Below are 23097 nucleotides of genomic sequence, written 5' to 3'. Positions count from 1 at the left end.
TCTAAGCCTAGCCACCCCCAGCCCCTCTGATATCTGAGGACAAGCTGGAATGCAAGGGGGTTTATTTTCTGCCAAACTTCTTTACCCTTTAATGCAACACACTGTTGTGCTGGTTTTGGATGGGATAGAGTTAATTTTCTTCATAGTAGCTGGTATGGGGCTATGTTTTGGGTTTGTGCTGAAAACAGCGTTGATAACACAGGGCTGTTTTTGTTACTGCTGAGCAGTGCTTACACAGAGTCCAGGCCTTTTCTGCTTCTCACACCACCCCACCAGCAAGTAGCGGGAGGTGCACAAGAAGTTGGGAGAGGACACAGCTGGGACAGCTGACCCCAACTGACCAAAGGGATATTCCAGACCATATGAAATCATGCTCAGCAATAAAAAGCTGGGGGAAGAAGGAAAGGGGGATGTTTGGAGTGATGGCATTTGTCTTCCCAAGTAACCATTACGTGTGATGGAGCCCTGCTTTCCTGGAGATGGCTGAACATTTATGTGCCAATGGAAAGTAGTGAATGAATTCCTTGTTTTGCTTTGCTTGCGTGCGCAGCTTTTGCTTTACCTATTAAACTGTCTTTATCTCAACCCACGAGTTTTCTCACTTTTGCTCTTCTGATTCTCTCCCCCATCCCACTGTGGGGAAGTGAGCGAGCAGTTGTGTGGTGCTTAGTTGCCGGCCGGGGTTAAACTATGACAACTGTGCAGTTATGTCCTTCTGATATTTCTTTCTAATACAGCTATAGAGTTTGCTCTAATTAGTCAAAAGTATTGCTGTCATATTGGGAGTTCTGGAGAGTTAAATCTACTTAATTTCCATGGAGCTTAACCAGATGGAAGAGGATTGGCTCAGAAAAGCCACAGTCCCTGAGAAGTCCATTATCCCAGGCAAAAGAAAGGCTGGTTGTAGTAGTTCTCCTTGGACTATCTAACTAAGCAAGTTAGACTTAGGAAGACACACCAAAGAGAAAACCATTTCTCCAGCGTAAATCTCACTAGCATATACTGCAGATATAAGTGTTTCCAAACACCCTGATTAACTTCATATGGAGCACAAATCAAGTTACTCCACTATGGTATGTTGATGAAGAAAACAATACTTAGCCACCTTCTGATCAGAGATCCAGAAGACAGCTCATAACAAATGTGGATTATTACATGTGGCTAATACGCACCAAGATATGCCATGTACTAACATACCTGGAGCTTTCCAGGTATAATGGATATTTTGCACAGGAAAGTACTTTAATTTTTCATGCCACCTTTTTAGCAGCTCAGTTCCTGAAGATACACTTTATTAGGTTTGAAAGAAGCCTTTGAATACTTGGAGTCTGCTCTGTTGAAGTCATCAGTGTTAGGTTACCTAAATTACAATCTTACTCCCATTTGAATTGCATTAGCACCAAGGGGAGGAGCTCTCTCAAGACTTGGAAAGACAGAATGATCATATCCATTACAGACTAAAGGACTGGAAATGAACAGTGAACACTAAGGTGTTTTTAAATTAGTATTTCAAAATTTAATCCAGGCGTTATCAGGAAGTATTATCTGGTTAACGGTGTGCGTTACCGTGTGCATCACCAGCATCATATCATAGCACCTGTGCTTTTGAGCAGACTAGAAACAAGAGACTTTTTGCTGGGTGACAAGGGCAGCTAACTACATCTCAGTGATGGTGATCTGAACCAAGATCCATTGAATCCAGAAGCTTCATTCAGGATTGCTGTATGGGCTGGAATCAGAATCAGCTGACTAACTCAAAGAATGGGAAGTATTACTAATTTACCCCATTCCATAAAATATGCTGTAGGAATGCTATCAGGCTTCTTCCATCTCCCATGAGAGTATCTGTCACGACCCAGACTGGACAGACCAGGGAGTCATGTTTAATTCGAAATTCCCTCGGGCTAAATTAAGGTGAAATGACACCAAATGATCAGTTAAAGATTTTATTCATGGCAGAAGCAAACAGAACTGGGGAGGCGTGGTAGTAGGTGGCAGGGTTTCTCACAACAGGAATTGGCATAAGACTACTTCTGTAAACTGTGTAACCACATACATCGATTCAGGGAATAAGGAGGTCCCTCCCGTTGAGTCACGAGGTTCAGAGCAGACCCCCTTGCTTTCCAGACTCCTCCTCAGAGAAGGGCCCAGGGGTGGCTGGATCTACTCTTAGTCTCAGACTTGGTCAACGGTTTATATCTTGAAACGGATGAGGTGTAGGGATTGTGGAAAAGGAAAAGGAAAGAGAGAAGAAGACAGAGAGAGAAAAAGGAAGAGAGAAATATTTCACTGGTCCTGGGTCCAGTGTTGGTTCAGTCAGCCGAGGGGTCCAGTCCCGGTGGGCTTGCGCACCCGGGGCTTCAGTTTGTGTCCTTTTATCATCCTTGCCCCTCCTTCGGGCAGGCACCCAAACTCATCAGGCTAATGAGCAGTTTGTGAGCCTTTGGGCTTTGGGGTCCTTTGTGGAGTAACTTCTCCTTCCCTGCAGACATGGCCATTGTTTGATCTTTGTATCAGAACAGCTTATCAGAACAGGGAGCTGCACACCCTCCCCCTCCTGTTGCTGATGCCTGAGCTGATGGGCTTTTCACCTTGGCTCCTTGCTGTGCAGGGTTTGTCTTTAAGCAGAACTTGCCCCACCACAATGTTTGAGACATTAACTCTTTCAGTCTCTCACAGTATCATAGCACCTTTGGAAGAGTTCAAGGAAGATCAAGGCCTCTTGTGTCAGATCCAGCTACTGCCTTGCTCAGGAAGCTTAAACATATTGTGAAGAGACTGCACTTGCACATCTGACTTGGGCAATCTCCCTGAGGGAGTCATGTAGGTACTGATGTAGTGGACCATCACAGAAGGATGCCAGCATGATGTGCAAGATATGAAAATACAAGACAACTCAAGAAATCACCTGTATCATATTGCCCTGAACAGCCACCAAGCGTCAATGCTTTAATCCTACCATAATATAGCAGACCATTTGGATGACAGAAGTATGGTGACAACACTGAGCAGCTGACTTGCATTAAGTCTGACAGAGAATTATTCAGTCCTAAAGAGAAACAGAGCATGGACTTGCCAGGGTGTTTCACTGGCGTACATGGTTTTCCTTCTAAAATCAGAAGGCAGTCTGCCTGGGGGTCACTGAGGCAATGGCAAGGGAAAAGAAGCTACTGCAGTGCGGGAGTTTGGTTTGTGTGTTGAAGGAGGAGCTGTATTAAGCCAGAGGATGTAGGACTTTGAACCAGAAAAGAGCTGAACTCAACCAGAAGAGCCAAGGCCAATTCAGCAGTGACGTTGTTGGACTGTTCATACAACAGAAATCATCATTTAGCTCTAAGCATGGCTGTAAAACAAACAAGCATCAGTGACTAAAGGATAGGTTTGTTTTCTGCTCAGGTTAGAGAAAATTAATTAGTGGGTATGTATTACGGGTGCATGAGTAACTAAATCCAATAAGTGTTAAAACTCAGATTTATTCTTCAGCAAAAGTTAGTTAGAAGTCCAGTAACATTTTATAAAACCAAAGGCTCAATGATGTAAAGAGAATTAATACTACACAGCCAACTTAAGAATCCCCAAGATTTAAAGTGATGGCTCAAAATGCGCATATCACTCACCGAAAAGCTGAGGGCTCTCTCCCTTGAGGAATTACCTCGGGCGGTGCCCCGACCCGAGGGGGAGTCCCCGACTGCAGACCCACTGCTCTGAGGAGGACTGCCAACGTGTCCTCCGGCGGGACCCCGTTTATACCCCTGTCGAATCTGACTTGTGGTCATTTAATCCCTATTGGCCAGGAGGGTCACCTCAGTGTACCTGGCATGTCTCGATTGGCCAGTTCAAATTTCAACCTGCAGCCTCCAGGGTTTCCTTCCCCTTCTCCCTTCCTGGAGAAGTTTCGTTTCCTGCTGGCAGGATGGGGGGGGGGAATGTACTGCCACAGTATGCACACATGACTGGAAGCAATCAAGTTAGTGCAGCTTAATGAGTTAATGTTAATCTGTTTTAATTGCATTAGCTGACACACGTAAACTCTTAGCTTGTTGCAAATGAAAATAAATTGTATTACCTTGAACTGCTTTTAAGCAGCAGTCATTTGGTTGCTTGCTTGTCCCTGCCCCATATGCTTAAGTGTTGAGAACTGATATGATTGTGTTATTTCTGAAGAATAATATGTGACTTTCCATGTGAACCTCCTACTGACACAGGCTGAAAGATTTCCCCTCTAAAAGAAATGAGAGTAGAGATGCTGAGAACAGCACCTGGTTAAGGTAACTTCCCAGCCTGAGCGTGCTTGCTCTCAGCCAACCACAAGATTGTCTCAGCTTCAAGGTTTAGAAAATGGGGTCCCCTAACCAAATTCAAAGGCCTCTAAATGTATGTATATAAGAAGAAACAAGATGACTTCAAGAAAAACAAGGCAAAAGCCATCAGAATTTCAGATTGTCCATTTTCAGAGAACAAACTCTGCAGGTAACACAGCATTAGCATCACTGTCAGCATACAGAGCGTTGTTTGTGCCCTGAGGGATGAAACAAGAACTAATGTTCTTCTGGGCTGTGAAATAAATTCAGCCTGTACATGTAGGTAATCACTAAGCTGGCTTCCCCCAAAACATTAAAGTCCCTCTTTACGAAGTTCCTTTTCTCCACACTGCTCCCATCCTTCAGTATTGCATGCACACGTGCGTGCACACAAAACACACCCATCCTGCCTCCACTGCTCCCCTCCACTGTAGCAGTAGCTCTACGTAGCACGCCTGAAGATAAGCATTGTTGTGATTTAGCTGAAATCCCAGCTAAGAATTGGTTTTGGTACCATGTTTTTAATAACATGTCACCTTTGACTGAAGAGGTTTATGAATTCAGTCTGTGTTGTTTAGCACAGTAGCAGTAACTAACTTGCCATTTTATTTCAAACAACCATTATTTCCACAAGGGAAAAAAAAAAAGCCTGACACATTGTTTTGGGTTTGTATGGCAGGGTTTTGGTAGTGGGGGAGGGGCTGCAGGGGTGGCTCCTGTGAGAAGCTGCTAGAAGCTTCCCCGGCTCCAAGTCGGACCTGCCTCTGGCCAAGGCCAAGCCAATCAGTGACAGTGGTAGCGCCTCTGGGATAACATATTTAAGAAGGGGAACCTACAGTGTGGGAGGAGTGGAATGGGAGAGAAACACCTATGCAGACACCAAGGTCAGTGAAGAAGGAGGGGGAGGAGGTGTGCCGGACAAGGTGATGCCCCTATAGGACTCAGCCTCTGGAGGCGACTTCTGTTAGGTGTAAAGGAAAGATACCCCTTCAAGGATGAAGTTACATGTCACCAAGGCAAGTGGACCACCATGGAGAGAGGTATCCAGTACCTGAGGGAATTAGCCGTGCTGGAGGTGATTTATAATGATTCGGAAAATGCGCAGTCACCCACAGATCCAGATGAAGTCCAATGCCCATGTATAGGACTACACATGCTTTTCTCCCTTTAAAGTGGTAGTTAAAACATGGGCTCTGCCCCAGCCAGTGGACTGCTTATTGGCTTCTTTCTAGCGTTCATGAGAGTGCTGATGATTTTATTGAATAATCCATTTTTTAGTCTGGTTAGAGATCTGGTTTTTGCTAAAATGGAGATTCTCTATTAATTCGATCTCGTGCTCCATTAATCAGAGGAGTGATCCCTTAGCAAGAAAGGCATAGTGTTACCACTGCTGCCTCTGTCTGCATTTGCAGGTTCTGAGCAGCAATAGCAGATTAAACAGGTGAGTATTAAGTAATCAGGCCACCTCTGCAAGACATCTGCATTCAAAGCTCCCTGTTTCACTGATGTCTTCAAATGTAAACCTGACAATTCTTCCAATACAACACTGATGATTTCTCTCATCTTTCAGCTGGCTTCTGTTCCCTTTTTTCTGTGTTGCAACTGTGCTGTTGGATTTGTTTGTGTTTTTTTTTTTTTAATTTTTCATTCTTTATTCTTCTTCCCTTTAAACTTGTTTTCCTGTCTCTCATCACAGAACCTGCCTTGTAATTCCTCATATTGGCTCATTCATCCTCACTGGCTCACTCATTCACTTCCCTTGCTCTTGCACATCCTCATCTCTCTGCTGGAAATCCCATAGGCAGGCTTCACAACGCATCTGTGCTCTTCTGCCTTGGACCTTGTATCTTCCTGTCTAAACCACCTGCCTCTCCAGTTTACAATCTTGAATGGCTTTTTCTAATCTTCTTCTACTTTTTTTTCACTGTAGGACCATGCTATTTCTTCCAAGACATAATTGAAAAAATGTTACTAACTCCCACTCCTTTTGATTTGTTTTTCCTTTCTTACCATACAGCTGCTTTTTCTGCCTCTTTCAATGCCATAACTGCACCCACATTTGTCCCACTAACCTTCTCTCATCTGAGCAGCCTTGCACTCATCCTGTCTTTTATTCTTTTCCTTAACTAATCTGGCTCCTCACTTTAAAACATATTTTAGTCTCTCTGATTTTAAAAACATTCCACCTCCCCCTTCTCTGCCCTTGTTTCTGTTACTTTCCATCTCAACTCACTGAATGAAACTCCCTTCAGTTGCTCTGTGAGGTTTACTACTTTGGGCATAGGGACTTAAGTTGTACCTTCTCCTGGGGATAGTATCTGACTGTATTAGTCTCTTGGTTGTCATCTTATGCTTTGATTTTAAGTTGTTTGTGGCAGAGCCCATCTTTTCATCTTGGGTTTGCAAAGACTTGAGCACAACTGGGTTCCCTTCCTCAGCTGGAGCTCAGAGCCGCTGCAGCAGCGCAAATGATAAGGGCAGAATGATGAATTCAGTACTTTAGCACTGCCATCCACTGGCTGTCTTTGATCACGACACTCCATGTTTGACTAAATCTTGAAGTTTTGTTATTGTTTCATCTGCTGCTACTGAAGTGGAATGTATTATTGTAAGCACACTATTTGAGAGTAATGGAAATGCCAGAAATCTTTATGTCACATTCCTTCCAAATGTAAGACGCATGCCTCTTGCTTTCTATACTGCTTTATAAAGTCAAATATTGAGGTTGGTAACACAAGTACTGAAGAATCAGGGGATTCTAGGTTAAACTCTTGAGCACAATTAATTCATCTGCATTACCTGAATGACGTGTATGTTTTTGGTTTATGCTCATGAATACGAAACGTGATACTTAAAATTAAGCATGTATATAGATGCAAAAGGGAAACAGGACAATTTGGAAGTAATCTAAAACTTGTGTGATACTTCCCCTTACAACTCTTCCAGCTTCCATCTTGTTTAGGAATGTCCTGAACCAGAGTGGTTCCTCTATTTTAATAATTTTCAGTAGGTTTCCTTTCCATGAGCACATCCAGTTTCTTCTTGAACTCATATATAAAGAGCTTTGTGATATTTTTTTCTTTTTTTTCTTCACTATTTTCTCTTTTAAAACTTTTCCCTCTTTCAATCCTTGGTTTTCCTTTACTTCATTTCTGTGATATAATCAAGCTTATTATAATTAGGCTTACTGATATATGATTAATATTCCATGGTTAAAACAACATGCCTTATACATTTCCTAATGTGCTCCCCTCCTAAACAGTGGCAGGAATATTTACCTTGTTAGTACAACAGCTTCTCTATGACGGGAGACTGGAAATCTATCAAGATGTGAGGTCCAATAAATTCAATATGCAGATGTGCTTTAAGAAAATTTTGAAAGGAAGAATAGATACAAATATGTGGTGGGTTGACCCTGGCTGGACACCAGGTGCCCACCAAAGCTGCTCTATCACTCCCCACCTCAGCTGGACAGGGGAGAGAAAAATATAACAAAAGGCTTGTGGGTAGAGATAAGGACAGGGAGAGATCGTTCACCAATTACCGTCACGGGCAAATCAGACTCGACTTGGGGAAAATGAATTTATTGCCAATTAGAAGTCAGAGTAGGGCAAAGAGAAATAAAAAAAACAAAAAAAACACCTTCCCCCTACCCCTCCCTACTTCCCAGGCTCAACTTCACTCCCGATTTTCTCTACCTCCGCCCCCCCCCAAGCAGCACAGGGGGATGGGGAATGGGGGTTATGGTCAGTTCATCACACATTGTCTCTACCGCTCCTTCTTCCGCAGGGGGAGGACTCCTCACTCTTCCCCTGCTCCAGTGTGGGGTCCCTCCCACGGGAGACAGTCCTTCACAAACTTCTCCAACGTGGGCCCTTCCCATGGGCTGCAGTTCTTCACGAACTGCTCCAGTGTGGGTTTTTTCCATGCGGTGCAGTCCTTCAGGAACAGACTCCTCCAGTGGTGGTCCCCCTTGGGGTCACAAGTCCTGCCAGAAAACCTGCTCCAACGTGGGCTCCTCTCTCCACAGATCCGCAGGTCCTGCCAGGAGCCTGCTCCAGCACAGGGTTCCCACGGGGTCACAGCCTCCTTCAGGCACCCACCTGCTCCGGCGTGGGGTCCTCCACGGGCTGCAGGTGGATATCTGCTCCACCGTGGACCTCCATGGGCTGCAGGGGGACAGCCTGCCTCACCATGGTCTTCCCCACGGGCTGCAGGGGAATCTCTGCTCCAGTGCCTGGAGCATCTCCTCCCCCTCCTTCTTCACTGACCTTGGTGACTGCAGGGTTGTTTCTCTTGCATGTTCTCACTCCTCTCTCTGGCTGCAGTTTCTGGTGCGCAGCAACTTTTTTCCCTTCTTATATCTGTTATCCCAGAGGCGCTACCACCGTCGCTGATTGGCTTGGCCTTGGCCAGCGGCGGGTCTGTCTTGGAGCCTGCTGTCATTGGCTCTGTCAGACATAGGGGAATCTTCTAGCAGCTTCTTACAGAAGCCGCCCCTGTAGCCCCCTGTCGTGGTTTAAGCCCAGCCGGTAAGAAAGCACCACACAGCTGTTCGCTCACATCCACGCACCCCCGGCCACGGTGGGATGAAGAGAAAATATAAAGGCAGGCTCATGGGTCAAGATGTTATCCCAGAGGCACTACCACTGTCACTGATTGGGTCGGCCTGGGCCAGAGGTGGGTCCGACTTGGAGCCGGGGGAGCTTCTAGCAGCTTCTCACAGGAGCCACCCCTGCGGCCCCTCCCCCGCTACCAAAAAAACCCCGTGCCACATAAAGGCAGAACACCCCCCCCCGCTACCAAAACCTTGCCATGCAAACCCAAAACTTGAGGAAAATTGACTTAATTTATTGCCAATCAACCAGAGTAGGGTAATGAGAAAGAAAACCAAATCTCAAAACACCTTCCCCCCACCCCTCCCTTCTTCCCGGGCACAACTTCACTCCCGGATTCTCTACCAACCCCCCCCAGCGGCACAGGGGGACGGGGAATGGGGTTTACGGTCAGTTCATCACACGTTATCTCTGCCACTTCATCCTCTTCAGGGGCACTACTCCTCACACTCTTCCCCTGCTCCAGCGTGGGGTCCCTCCCACGGGAGACAGTCCTCCATGAAATTCTCAGGCGTGGGTCCTTTCTGCGGGCCAATCTTCAGTCACAGACTGCTCCAGCGTGGGCTTTCCCATGGAGTCACGGCCATCTTCGGGGGCATCTGACTGCTCCAGCATGGGGTCCTCCACAGGCTGCAGGTGGGCATCTGCTCCATTGTTCACCTCCATGGGCTGCAGGGGGACAGCCTGCCGTCTCACCACGGGCTGCAGGGGCATCACCTTGTCTGGTGCAACTCCTCCCCCTCCTTGTTCACTGACCTTGGTGTCTGCATAGGTGTTCCTCTCACATTCCAATCTCCTCCCCTGCTGCAGGTTTCCCTTCTTAAATATGTTATACCAGAGGTGCTACCACTGTCGCTGATTGGGTCAGCCTTGGCCAGAGGCAGGTCCGACTTGGAGCTGGGGAAGCTTCTAGCAGCTTCTCACAGGAGCCACCCCTGTAGCCCCCTCCCCTGCTACCAAAACCCCTCCACACAAAACCAAACAGCTACAAAGAAAGAGATTTGCATTTGACTTCCACTACCCATGCAACCTAGTGTCTACACATACTTGCAAAGTATGATCCACTAGTAGAAAATACACACATCACAGAAGAGTCAGCTCCAGTGAGAGGATAGAATAACTTTCTAAAGGCCTTTTGTTAAAATTTTGCCACTTAGTTAAAAGGGTATTTGAAATAATTTTTGCCTCTCTTCAATTTATTAATTTCTGCCAGCTAGTAAATCTTTTCTCTAAAAACCTTAAAATACCTAGTGCAAAAAAAAGGAATCTTTTCTTAAGAACATCAAGAAGCAGAAATTGAGTTTGTATCGCTTGTCTTGAAAAGAACTTAATAGCCAAGAATTCAGAGTTCTCTTTAGTGTTGTTGTGGTTTAATCCCAGACAGCAACTAAGCACCATGCAGCCACTCGCTCACTCCTCCCCCCTCCTAGTTGGGAGGAGAATAACAATAAAAAAGTAAAACTTGTGGGTTGAGATAAGAACAGTTTAATAACTGAAATAAAATAAAATCTAATGATAATAATAATTGTAATGAAAAGGAAGATAACAAAAAGAGAGAGAAATAAAACCCAAGACAGACAAGTGATGCACAATGCAATTGCTCACTACCCACTGACTGATGCCCAGCCAGTCCCTGAACAGCGATCCACGCCTCCTGGCCAACTCCCCCCAGTTTATATACTGGGCATGACATCCTGTGGTATGGAATATGCCTTTGGCTAGTTTGGGTCAGCTGTCCTGGCTATGCTCCCTCCCAGCTTCTTGTGCACCTCCTTGCTGGCAGAGCATGGGAAATTGAAAAGTCCTTGACTTGGGATAAGCACTACTTAGCAACAACTAAAACATCAGTGTGTTATCAATATTATTCTCATACTAAATCCAAAACACAGCACTGTACCAGCTACTAGGAAGAAAATTAACTCTATCCCAGCCGAAACCAGGACAAGTGTTTTGATATACCAGTATCAGTTGTCTTTGTTATTCTGTCAAAGCTAATACAGTGCATAAACACATCAAGTACACCCTCATGATATCCTTACTTTCAGGAAACTGCAGAAACAAATACAAGCTTGATTAAAGGAATAAACAAACAATTATCCAGAACTTCAATAGCATGATTATTGTCTTTGATTCTTAAAAGAAATTTCTTGTGGCTGGAAAATTCTTAACCCAATGATAGGAGAGGACAAAACATAGGCTAAAAGTATTTTCTAATGTACTTACATATCACTGGCAATGGAGGAGTTCCTGGACATGGACTTTGGAGAAAGGTCATAGTCACTGTCTGACCGGTAAAGGAAAGACTCCCTACGTTGACTGTGGACAAAATTTGCCTGAAGAATTAGCCCTGATCCAGGGCTCATCATGGGATCTGAGGGACTTTGTCCCGATGATGTACCATTGTCTACATCGAAACTGCAAAAAGATAGGAGAAAAAGATTTATGCCATTGACATAAGAATTTTGAAAGTAATAAACACTCTTCTGACAAATTTATCACTAGGTAATTGCTTCTTGATAATAATGGGGAAATCAACACCTGGTCAAGTCCACTGCAAAGCCAGAAACAAGGCACACATGAAATATACTTTTAAATTGCTAATAACCAAAAAGAACATGTCTGAAGGAAAAGAAATTTGGTAGAGAAAAAACCCCCACTACTAGGAATACAGTAAGCCATGTGCTTTTCTGCATGCAAAGTATCCATGAGCTCTGTATCTGAAGAAACATGATGTTTTGTTTTCTTCCTCAGGCCCCATCTTTCCTGAGCTGGACCCTCATTATCCTGTCTCCCACTAGAAGGCAGTTGAGCACTCTTTTGCTATCTAGTATCTAACCGTAATATTTCATTACTACCCAAATACTTCAAGAACATATTTTGTCTTATCTCAATAAACAAAGCGCTGGAATGGGTTTAATGTGTATGTGTGTGCTTGGGCACATTTGTATGCATTAGAGAGAGTTGCTATTTTACAACTGGAATGAAGAAGAGAGTTCTACGCTCACTGCCAAGCAGAGCGAGTTCTGTGGCCATTCTTATGTCTTTCAACTACACAGTTTAGATCCAGCACTTCTAGATATTGTATTTGGTATTGAGTGGTAAACAAGTTTAGCATTCCTAGGGAGCACTGCTGTCATGAGAGGCTGAAGAGGGCAGGGAGAGAGAAAGAAAGAGAGGGAGAGAGAGCTGCTCTTTCACATAGTCTGTGACGGTTCCACAAAGGGCTTTGAAAATCAGTGCAAAGACCTTGAATGAGAGCCCACAATCAATTAGAAACTAACCCAGGGCGAGCAGTGTCCCGATCCAATGTCGGGGAAGGTTTCGATATGATCCCAAGAGCAAGATTAAGACACAAACGAGGTCAAATGCTGTATAGTCAAAAGAGTTTTTATTATCAAAAGTATCAAAAGTGGAAAATGGTGGCGATAGGATAGAATGGAAGAAAAGGTAGAAATTAAGCAAGCAGTCGGGATAGAGTTGCAAGGATAGTCACCACCATGGATCCAGCGGCGTCCCGTTGGTCCTCAGGCAAGCAGTCGGTGGTGGGAGTTGCAAGGATGGTCACCAGCACGGATCCAGCGGCGTCCCGTCGGTCCTCAATCTTCAATTCTTTGGTGAGGAAGAAAAGCCCCCACAGCTTGTCTCTATGGGTTTTTATAGGGCATATTTCGATGATGTCATGCGCTGCAGGTTTCATTTATCACACGACCTTCTCGTGATCGACACCAGAAACCAGTATCTTATCAGCTCCAGCCCAGTTTCCTCCCCTGGATGCCTCAATGGCCTGGTAATCGTCCTTATGGACAGAGGAGTGTCCTGCTTAAACAGGCCATCTCAGAGACAAAGGGCTCAAGATAAGCAGTTCACAGTTCCTTGATGACAGCCCAGTCCCTCACACCTAACAATCTTTGAGGCAAATGGTTCAAGATAACAATTCAGTCTCTTACAAGCAGTTCTAGGATGTGCTCATGGCAACCTGTGTTACTTAGCAGCCCGATAACTGTGTTGTGTACAATATGGAGTCCTTTTGGAGCATGTGGCTCAGTTTCTAGATTTAATATGTTGTGGTATGGAATCTCAGAGGTCACAAATGTGTGGATTAGCAAGATTATGTCGGCATCTGATAGGATGGAGCACAGAAGTGGAAGATGACTTTTGTTTCCCTGGTTCTTTGTGTCTCTAAAAACCAAAGATCAGTTTTAGTTTACAGCATAGTAGAAAAGGTCTGTATGACACCTTGGCTTATAACTACTTGGGCTCATTTGCCATACTAATGGGAACTTAATGCTGCTAAAGCATTTAAGAATGATAGATGAACAGAGAGGATCTATCACGTAATTTTTAAAATACAGATAAGTGTCAGCATCATAATATGTATTTGTAACGAATGCATCTAAAATACTGTTTTTGAAAACTGTTCACATGAAGGACACGCTGTACTGGGTTTGTATGGCAAGGTTTTGGTAGAGGGGGGGCTACAGGGGTGGCTTCTATGAGAAGATGCTAGAAGCTTCCCCTATGTCAGACAGAGCCAATGCCAGCCAGCTCCAAGACGGACCTGCCACTGGCCAAGGCTGAGCCAATCAGCAACGGTGGTAGTGCCTCTGTGATAACATATTTAAGAAGGGAAAAAAGTTGCGGCAGGCACAGAAATTGCAGCTGGAGATGGGAGTGAGAACATGCAAGAGAAACAACCCTGCAGACACCAAGGTAAATGAAGAAGGAGGGGGAGGAGGTGGTCCAGGCGCTGGAGCAGAGATTCCCCTGCAGCCCGTGGGGAAGACCATGGTGAGGCAGGCTGTTCCCCTGTGAGGCAGTACACTCCCCCCCACCCCCATCCCACCAGCAGGAAACGAAACTTCTCCAGGAAGGGAGAAGGGGAAGGAAACCCTGGACGCCGCAGGTTGAAATTTGAACTGGCCAATCGAGATGCGCCAGGTACACTGAGGCGACCCTCCTGGCTGTCCTGGGTTCAGCTGGGATAGAGTTAATTTTTACAGTAACCTGGGAGGTGGGGGGGCATAGCCGGGGCAGCTGACCTGAACTAGCCAAGGAGCTATTCCATACCATGTGACATCATGCTCAGTATATAAATGGGGAGCGGGCCGGGGGGGGGCTTTCGGTGGGGGAAGTGGTGGAGCATTGGGTTCTGGGTGCTGAGCAGTTGCACTGTGCATCACTCGTTTGTATATTCTTTTATTACTACCGTTGTTGTTGTTGTAAGTTCTCTTCTTGTGTTGTCCCAGTAAATTGTCCTTATCTCAACCCTCGAGGTTCTGGTTTTTTTTCTTTTCTCCTTTCTGATTCTCCTCCCCATCCCACGGGAGGGAGGCAGGAGGAGTGAGCGAGTGGCTGCGTGGTCCTTTGTTACCGGCTGGGTTGAAACCACGACATTGGCCAATAGGGATTAAATGACCACAGGTCAGATTCGACAGGTATATAAATGGGGTCCCGCCGGAGGACACGTTGGCAGTCCTCCTCGGAGCAGCGGGTCTGCAGTCGGGGACTCCCCTCGGGTCGGGGCACCGCCCGAGGTAACTCCTTGAGGGAGAGAGCCCTCAGCTTTTCGGTGAGTGATAAGCGTGTTTTGAGCCATCACTTTAAATCTTGGGGATTCTTAAGTTGGCCGTGTAGTATTAATTCTCTTTACATCATTGAGCCTGTGGTTTTATAAAATGTTACTGGACTTCTAACTAACTTTTGCTAAAGAATAAATCTGAGTTTTAACACCTGTTGGATTTGGTTAGTCGTGCATCCGTAACACCCTGCAGTCCATGGAGGTCCATCGTGGAGCAGATATCCACCTGCAGCCTGTGGAGAACCCCACGCTGGATCAGGGGAAGAGTGTGAGGAGTCGTGCCCCTGAAGAGGATGAAGCGGCAGAGACAATGTGTGATAAACTCACTGTAACCCCATTCCCCGTCCCCCTGCGCTGCTTTGGGGGTAGGTGGAGAATCCGGGAGTGAAGCTGTGCCTGGGAAGAAGAGAGGGGTGAGGGGAAGGTGTTTTGAGATTTGGTTTTATTTCTCATTACCCTACTCTGGTTGACTGGCAATAAATTAACTTAATTTTTCCTCAAGCTGAGTCTGTTTTTGCCCATGACAGGAATTGGTTGAGTGATGTCTCTCTGTCCTTATCTCAACACAAGAGCCCTTTGTTATATTTTCTCTCCCCTGTCCAGCTGAGGCAGGCGGGGAGTGATAGAGCAGCTTTGGTGGGCACCTGGCATCTAGCCAGGGTCAACCCACCAAACACACACAGATTCTCAATTATATCTAATGACAGCTGAAGAGAAAATATTCAGTACATGTTAGCTGTTGATTAGACTTCAACCTGGTACAGGTGTCACAGCAGATACATGCTACCCTCTGCACTAGCTTGTTTCCTGCTGTTATCTACCAGTGACTTGAGGTTGTGGTGTCAGCAGCTGGAATGTTTCACTGAAGGGATGGCATTCCCGTGGCCTTTTCTTTTTTTAAATTAACTAAGCAAAGAAACATATATTGCCTATTTTGACAGAGATGCACATTGCCTGGCAGAGAACGGACCTTGCTTTCATTTTTATTTCATTGTTTAATTATTACTTTTCACATATTCCTGGAATTGCAAGCTTTCTGCTGCACTCGGACTATATTATTTATTTTGTATTCACCTTTCACAGTTTGAATGTAGGAAAGCAAAATAATTTTTTTCAAAAAAACTATTCAGAAAATGGTATTTAACAGATAAACTTCAAGAGAGATTTTCAGAAAAATGGACTGTCAGTAAATCCTAACACATACACTTCTTCCTAAAATTGATTTTTTTTTATTATGCCTGTCCTGGTTTCAGCTGGGATAAAGTTAATTTTCTTTCTAGTAGCTGGTATAGTGTTATGTTTTTGAGTTCAGTATGAGAAGAATATTGATAACACACTGATGTTTTCAGTTGTTGCTAAGTAGTGTTTAGTCTAAAGTCAAGGATTTCTCAGCTTCTGATGCCCAGCCAGCAAGAAGGCTGGAGGGGCACAAGAAGTTGGGAGGGGACACAGCCAGGGCAGCTGACCCAAAGTGGCCAGCGCGGTATTCCATACCATGTGACGTCACACCTAGTATATAAACTGGGGGGAGTGGAGTGGGGGGGATCACCGCTTGGGGACTAACTGGGTGTCGATCAGTGGGTGGTGTGCAATTGCACTGTGCATCATTTGTACATTCCAATCCTTTTATTATTGTTATTATTATCATTATTAGTTTCTTCCTTTCTGTTCTATTAAACTGTTCTTATCTCAACCCACGAGTTTGACTTTTTTTTTCCGATTCTCTCCCCCATCCCACTGGGTGTGGGGGGAGTGAGTGAACGGCTGCGTGGTGCTTAGTTGCTGGCTGGGGTTAAATCATAGAATCATAGAATCATTTAGGTTGGAAAAGACCTTCAAGATCATCGAGTCCAACCATCTTCCATGCCCACTAAACCATGTTATGGAGTACCCCGTCTACGCGCTTTTTGAATACCTCCAGGGATGGTGACTCAACTACTTCCCTGGGTAGCTTATTCCAATGTCTGACAACTCTCTCAGTAAAGAAATTTTCATAATATCTAACCTAAATCTCCCTTGCTGCAACTTGAGGCCATTTCCTCTCCATGACAGCACTTTTTGGTGCCCAACTTGGGGCACAGAGACTTGAGATAATGACAGACCTGACCAGAGCTTGTTAAAATAAATTTGTTACAAGCATTCATTATATTGGTTTAATAGTCACTGGTCACAATGTGAATTCATGAGCTCTTAGAGTTGTGGCGCTTGGTTTTAGAGTTCTGTTATGTATAACCTCACTTGCTGTATGTAGTCCCTCTTCTGCTGCTTATCATCCGTGGGAGGTGGATTAGGGTTTTCACTGGGATGTATTGTGTAACACTGGCTTATGGTATGATAAAATTATCGGTCGTGGCACTAATCCAGTATTTGCATTCAGCATTGTCATCACCTCTACACTTCGGGAGCCATCTGTGGGAAACTATTAATAATTACAACCATTTACCTTTCCTCCTTGGAAAGCCAATCTATGGGTGGGGTACCTTTCTTCCCCTCTCCTTTCTCCTTCAGTTCAGTTATGATGGTGTTTGAGAATTTTGAAAAATTTGAATACTCTTGGGATGTTGAGACCAGCATGGTCCTAGCCCTACTGCTAGGAATTAGCATGCTTCTGAATGTGGTTCAGCTCTTGTTTAAGGTTAAACAACTGTTTAAGAAGATCACCCAGAGATCTGCCCCGAGGCTGGATAATTATGAGTGGCAGGGTGTGTGGGGTAGTATGGGCAAGTACCTAGGACAGTGGGCACCTCCAATGTTTTGGAACTTCACCCCTGGACAAGTGCAGAATCCGGAAGAACTAGTAAAATATTTGGAAAAGGTATGCTGTCACCCCGGCAGCTCCAGAGAGACAGAAATCTCTGCAACGTGCTGGGGCCTGGCCCATGCCTATCGAGCCCTGTTCAACACCACTCAGTACCCTCAAGGGGACGAGAAGGTCTCTGGACCTAACATCAAGGTGACAGGCACTGCGGCCCCTCCAACCCCCGCGACCGGCACTGCAGCTGAACCAGTGAACCAACCCACACCAGTATCACTTGCCCCCATACAGAAGAAGAAATATACAAAAAAAACCAGTTCGCTTAGTGAAGAATGAAGATGAACCACAGCCATCACGGGAACAGGAGGCAGAACCAGAGGTAATCACCCGATCCCTATCCCTGAGTGAGCTGCGGGATATGAAATGAAAAGATTTTAGCTGTCGTCTAGGTGAGCACATTATCACATGGCTCCTCCGATGCTGGGACAATGGGGCTAGTAGCCTGGAATTAGAAGGTAGGGAAGCCAAGCAGCTGGGATCGCTTGCCAGGGAAGGTGGCATTGACAAGGCAATTGGAAAAGGGACACAAGCCCTCAGCCTCTGGAGGCGACTCCTGTCAAGCATGAAGGAAAGGTACCCCTTCAAGGAAGATGTTATATGTCAATCAGGCAAGTGGACCACCATGGAGAGAGGTATCCAATATGTGAAGGAATTAGCTGTGATAGAGACGATTTATTATGACCCGGACGACGCACAATTGCCCAAAGATCCAGACGAAGTCACATGCACACGACCCACGTGGCGGAAGTTTGTACGGAGCACACCATCGTCCTATGCCAACTCACTGGCGATAATGACCTGGAAAGACGATGAGGCACCGACAGTGGATGAAGTGGCTCGCCAACTCCGGCAATACAAAGAAAATCTCTCCTCCTCCCTACAATCCCCTGTCATGCACCGGCCTCTGGGAAAATCGAATGATACAATGGACTGTTAAAAACTACATTGAGAGCAATGGGGAGTGGAACCTTCAAACATTGGGATACACATTTAGCAAAAGCGACCTGGTTAGTCAACACCAGAGGATCTGCCAATCGGGGTGGCCCTGCCCGGTCAGAACTTTTTTTACTGTAGAAGGGGATAAAGTCCCTGTGGTGCACATAACAAATATGTTAGGGAAGACAGTCTGGGTTACTCCTGCCTCAGGCAAAGGTAAACCCATTCGTGGGATTGCTTTTGCTCAAGGACCTGGGTGCACTTGGTGGGTGATGCAAAAGGATGGGGAAGTCCGATGTGTGCCTCAAGGGGATTTGATTTTAGGTGAGAATAGCCAGAATTAATCTTTATGATGTTAGTTGCTATATAACCCTGCCACTGTATGTCATCATTACTATAATTGTTATATGCTATATCCATAGTACTACAGTAAGAATCATTTAGATCAAGCAAGAATGAACTGTGATAAAACTGAGCAAAGCGCAGTAGTGATGGAACCAGAACTGACTTCTTCATGCAACAATCCAACGGTGCACACCCTCCTCCTGCTGCGTCCAATGTCACCTGCTTGTCACACTGCACTGAAGCCCAATCCTGCTCTGCAGCTTGAGAGGACTTTGCACCATCCCTCCTGCCCAGAAAGACTGGTATGACAGATGGAGCCCAGAGTCGGGAACTAAATGAACTCAATGAACATTTTATGAACACGACCTATAAACTAAAGGAATGATATCTCTGTGTGTGTATATGTATATATATATATCTATATATATCTCTCTAAGGATGGAAAAGGTGATGATGATTGTTTAGGATGTATTGGAAAGTATGGGACCTGAGCATGATGTAAATGGTATAGAATAAGGGGTGGATATTGTCCTGGTTTTGGCTGGGGTAGAGTTAATTGTCTTCCTAGTAGCTGGTATAGTGCTATGTTTTGGATTCAGTATGAGAAGAATGTTGATAACACACTGATGTTTTCAGTTGTTGCTAAGTAGTGTTTAGTCTCAAGTCAAGGATTTTTCAGCTTCTGATGCCCAGCCAGCAAGAAGGCTGGAGGGGCACAAGAAGTTGGGTGTGGACACATATTTAGCTAACAGTCGCAAGAGCATTCCATACGCCTTTAGAAGACCTTGAACAGAATAAACAAGAAGACAAAAAAAGGAAAGATGCCAATTAGAAGAACACAGGTGCGCATTCCACGATAAAGGTAACTTGGTATAAAGAACCTCAATTCGGCAGTTTATCTTGACCAATTAGACTGAGACAAGCTTCGCATGTTTTAGTTGGTATAACTAATTATGTCCTATGTTTATGCACGTGTACAGTGTTAGTATAACCAATTATATCTTATGTTTATGCACGTTTACAGTGTTGATATAACCAATCATATTTTATGCTTGTGTGTGTGTACAGTGACTTTGCAGAATATGTGACTATAAGTATGTGTGTGTTTTAGTAATAAAGGGTCGTCTGCTTTCAACTTTACAGGCGTCCGTCTACTTCAATCTCCTCAGTTGGGAGGGGACACAGCCAGGACAGCTGACCCAAACTGGCCAACGGGGTATTCCATACCATGTGACATCACATCTAGTATATAAACTGGGGGGAGTTGGGCTGGGGGATCGCCGCTCGGGAACTAACCAGGCGTCAGTCAGCGAGTGGTGAACAACTGCATTTTGTATCACTTGTTTTGTATATTCCAATCCTTTTATTAGTATTGTCATTTTATTATTGTTATTATTATCATTATTAGTTTCTTCCTTTCTGTTCTATTAAACTGTTCTTATCTCAACCCACGAGTTTGACTTCTTTTTTCCCGATTCTCTCCCCCATCCCACTGGGTGTGGGGGGAGTGAGTGAGCGGCTGTGTGGTGCTTAGTCACTGGCTGGGGTTAAACCACAACAATAGAAAATCTTAATGTTGGTCTTCCTTATTACTGAGAGTTTAGCAATTTAATCCTGTAGGGTTTTTTTGTTTGGGAATGGTTTTTTTTTAGAGAAGTCAGCAATAGTAAAGTGAGAACGAAAGAAATTCCACCCCAAAATGAAGAATTTACTAGACTTTATAGGAATACAAATTGCACTCCTGATATCTCCCTCTAGGAGTCTCTCTCCACCTTCAGCCTCTCCTATCTTGGAAACTGAGGGAGAGAGGTAGGAGCCAAATTAATTGACCTTCTAGGGACACCTTATCTTTTAAGGACATCTTTAAAACATTACAGAGGGCCAAGCAAGTTCTAGAGGAGCAAATTTTGTCCCTGTCAAACGAGCCCATTGTCCTAGTGTAATGATTTACCTACGCATCTCAATGTCCTTACTTCCCAGAGGTCGTGTCCTGTATTTTCACCTGGAAGCACAATCCCACCATTACACCAAATGGGTGCATTTGGCATAGCAGTTGTAATTCACTGAAGTTATCACAGAAGAGCTGCCCTGTAGCAGCTTCCTTTGGGCAGGGTCTTATTTAGAGCAAAGGCAAGGTAATAAACTTTATTTACATTTCCAAGAAAAAGGTAAACTATTTATCGCTTGTGCCCCAGGACAAGAGCCCACCCCTGGAGGAGGCAGCCTGTAGCTACTGGAGAAAGGGGGAGGATGGGATGGTCCCTTCAAATGCAGAATCCTAATTTGTTCCTTGGATTGCTGGGCTGAAAAACATCTCAGCTGGCAGGACCCACCTTGGACATGGAGGGTGGTAGAGAAAGGCCAAAGTGCACCTGTCTCTAGGATCATTCAGTATAAAAGTCCAGGGTAGGGAAAGGCTCATTCCTTGTCAGACAGGATAGAGTATGCTCTTAGACCTTTTGTGCATTAATTACTGTGTATCCTGGAGATGTGTGTGTCTCAAATCAAAGCAGGATAGTTTTGTTCTTAGACATGATGGATTTATTCTGCATTAGTTATAGGTTATTTTAGTAGGACAGACCATTGCAGTTACTGTGGAAATCATGCTAACAGTTGTGACCCAATTCTTCAAAAAAATGTAGAGACTCTTGAGATGCTGCGTCTTTAGAAAGCATTTTGTGTGAGGTGGACACTGATTCCGTTATATCAATTTTACAGCTCTCAGTCAGGGAAGGAAGTGCAAGGAATAAATTAAGTTAGAGACAAAAGTCTCTTCCTCTGGAATAGGCATTATCTGATAATAACTGAATTTTCACTGATGTTTTATAGGTACATAAATTCTGTCTTACTTTATACACTAAATACATTCACTGAACTCAGTGGATTCAACTATAAATCTGTCCAAAGATTTGCAATACACCAAATAATTATAATTTCTTTGTGAAATTCTGATTTTAGACATACTTTACATTAATTAACTAGACTGGACAAGCACTTTGGTTATGTCTTTATGACTTCTCTTGGGCCCTTTTATTTCTTCTTAATAAACTAAGCATTAAATTGAGCCAACAGCTGACTTGGGTGTCTCCTTTCTTGCCTGACACAGTTATCTCCACAGTTTAATAAAGATGAAACTTTAGAATTTTCTTTCTCAGAAAGAAACAAGTGTCAGCAATCAGCCCCTGCCATAGGCTCCCACTGGACTTTAGATGTTAAATAGGTTAACCTGCAGCATCAGAAAAAAAACAGTAAAAATAAATCAGTGGATTTATATAATTGAATGGCAGGCCTAAAATTTAATACTTATATTAATTTTCTTTTCGGGGCCTTTCAAAATGTTTCCTTTCTGACAGTGTCTACCCAGTGATGCAGGAGAGACCACATCTGGTTTTTTCTTTCTACTTTCCTTTCTGTCTCTTCCCTCACGTCTAGTAAAACCTAAAGACCACATTTTTAGAAGGAATATCATATCATCTCTCTACATTTGAAGAAAAAATCCTTTATATATGACCTGATTTTTTTTTTTTCTGTAGCAAAGTTAACAGAAACTTTTACCTTCATTGCCCGAAAATATCTTCAGTGAGTTGTAAGCAAATGATAACAAAAGGAACATACGATCTAAATCGCAATTTTCTTGTACCATTGGAGAATGGTACAAGACATCCTTGTCTCTAAATTGGAGAGACATGGATTTGACGGATGGACCACGCGGTGGATAAGGAATTGGCTGGATGGTCACACTCAGAGTTGCGCTCAACAGCTTGATGTCCAAGTGGAGACCAGTGATGAGTGGCATTCCTCAGGGGCTGGTATTGGGACCGACGCTGTTTATCATCTTTGTCAGCGACATGGAGAGTGGGATTGAGTGCACCCTCAGCAAGTTTACCAATGACACCAAGCTGTGTGGTGCTGGAGGGAAAGGATGCCATCCAGAGGGACCTTGACAGGCTAGAGAAGTGGGCCCGTGCAAACTTCATGAAGTTCAACAAGGCCAAATGCAAGGTCCTGCACATGGGTCGGGGCAACCCCTGGTATCAATACAGGCTGGGGGATGAAGGGATTGAGAGCAGCCCTGCAGAGAAGGACTTGGGGGTGTTGGTTGACAAGAAGCTCAACATGACTAGGCAATGTGCATTTGCAGCCCAGAAAGCCAACCGTATCCTGGGCTGCATCAAAAGAAGTGTGGCTAACAGGTTGAGGGAGGTGATTCTGCCCCTCTACTCCGCCCTGGTGAGACCCCACCTGGAGTACTGCATCCAGCTCTGGGCTCTCAACATAAGAAGGACATGGACCTGTTGGAGCAAGTCCAGAGGAGGGCCACAAAGATGATCAGAGGGCTGGGACACCTCTCCTATGAAGACAGGCTGAGAGAGTTGGGATTGTTCAGCCTAGAGAGGAGATGGCTCTGGGGAGACCTTATAGCAGCCTTCCAGTACTTAAAGGTGGTCTAAAAGAAAGCTGGAGAGGGACTTTTTACAGGGGCATGTAGTGATAGGACAAGGGGTA

General features: G+C 44.7%; 1 protein-coding gene across 1 annotated transcript in view; it reads right to left on the bottom strand.

Moving 5' to 3' along the window:
* LOC121232871 (cAMP-specific 3',5'-cyclic phosphodiesterase 4D-like) overlaps window positions 1-23097 on the bottom strand; it is a 294635-nt gene that overhangs the window by 238663 nt on the left and 32875 nt on the right. The window contains exon 2 of the mRNA XM_041121360.1: window positions 11141-11332. Coding sequence (XP_040977294.1) covers window positions 11141-11332 — 192 coding nt within the window. The remainder of the gene's footprint in view (window positions 1-11140; window positions 11333-23097) is intronic.

This window comes from Aquila chrysaetos (assembly GCF_900496995.4).
Source record: "Aquila chrysaetos chrysaetos chromosome W unlocalized genomic scaffold, bAquChr1.4 W_unloc_1, whole genome shotgun sequence".
Lineage (NCBI taxonomy): Eukaryota > Metazoa > Chordata > Aves > Accipitriformes > Accipitridae > Aquila > Aquila chrysaetos.
This window is presented reverse-complemented; position numbering and strand designations above follow the sequence as displayed.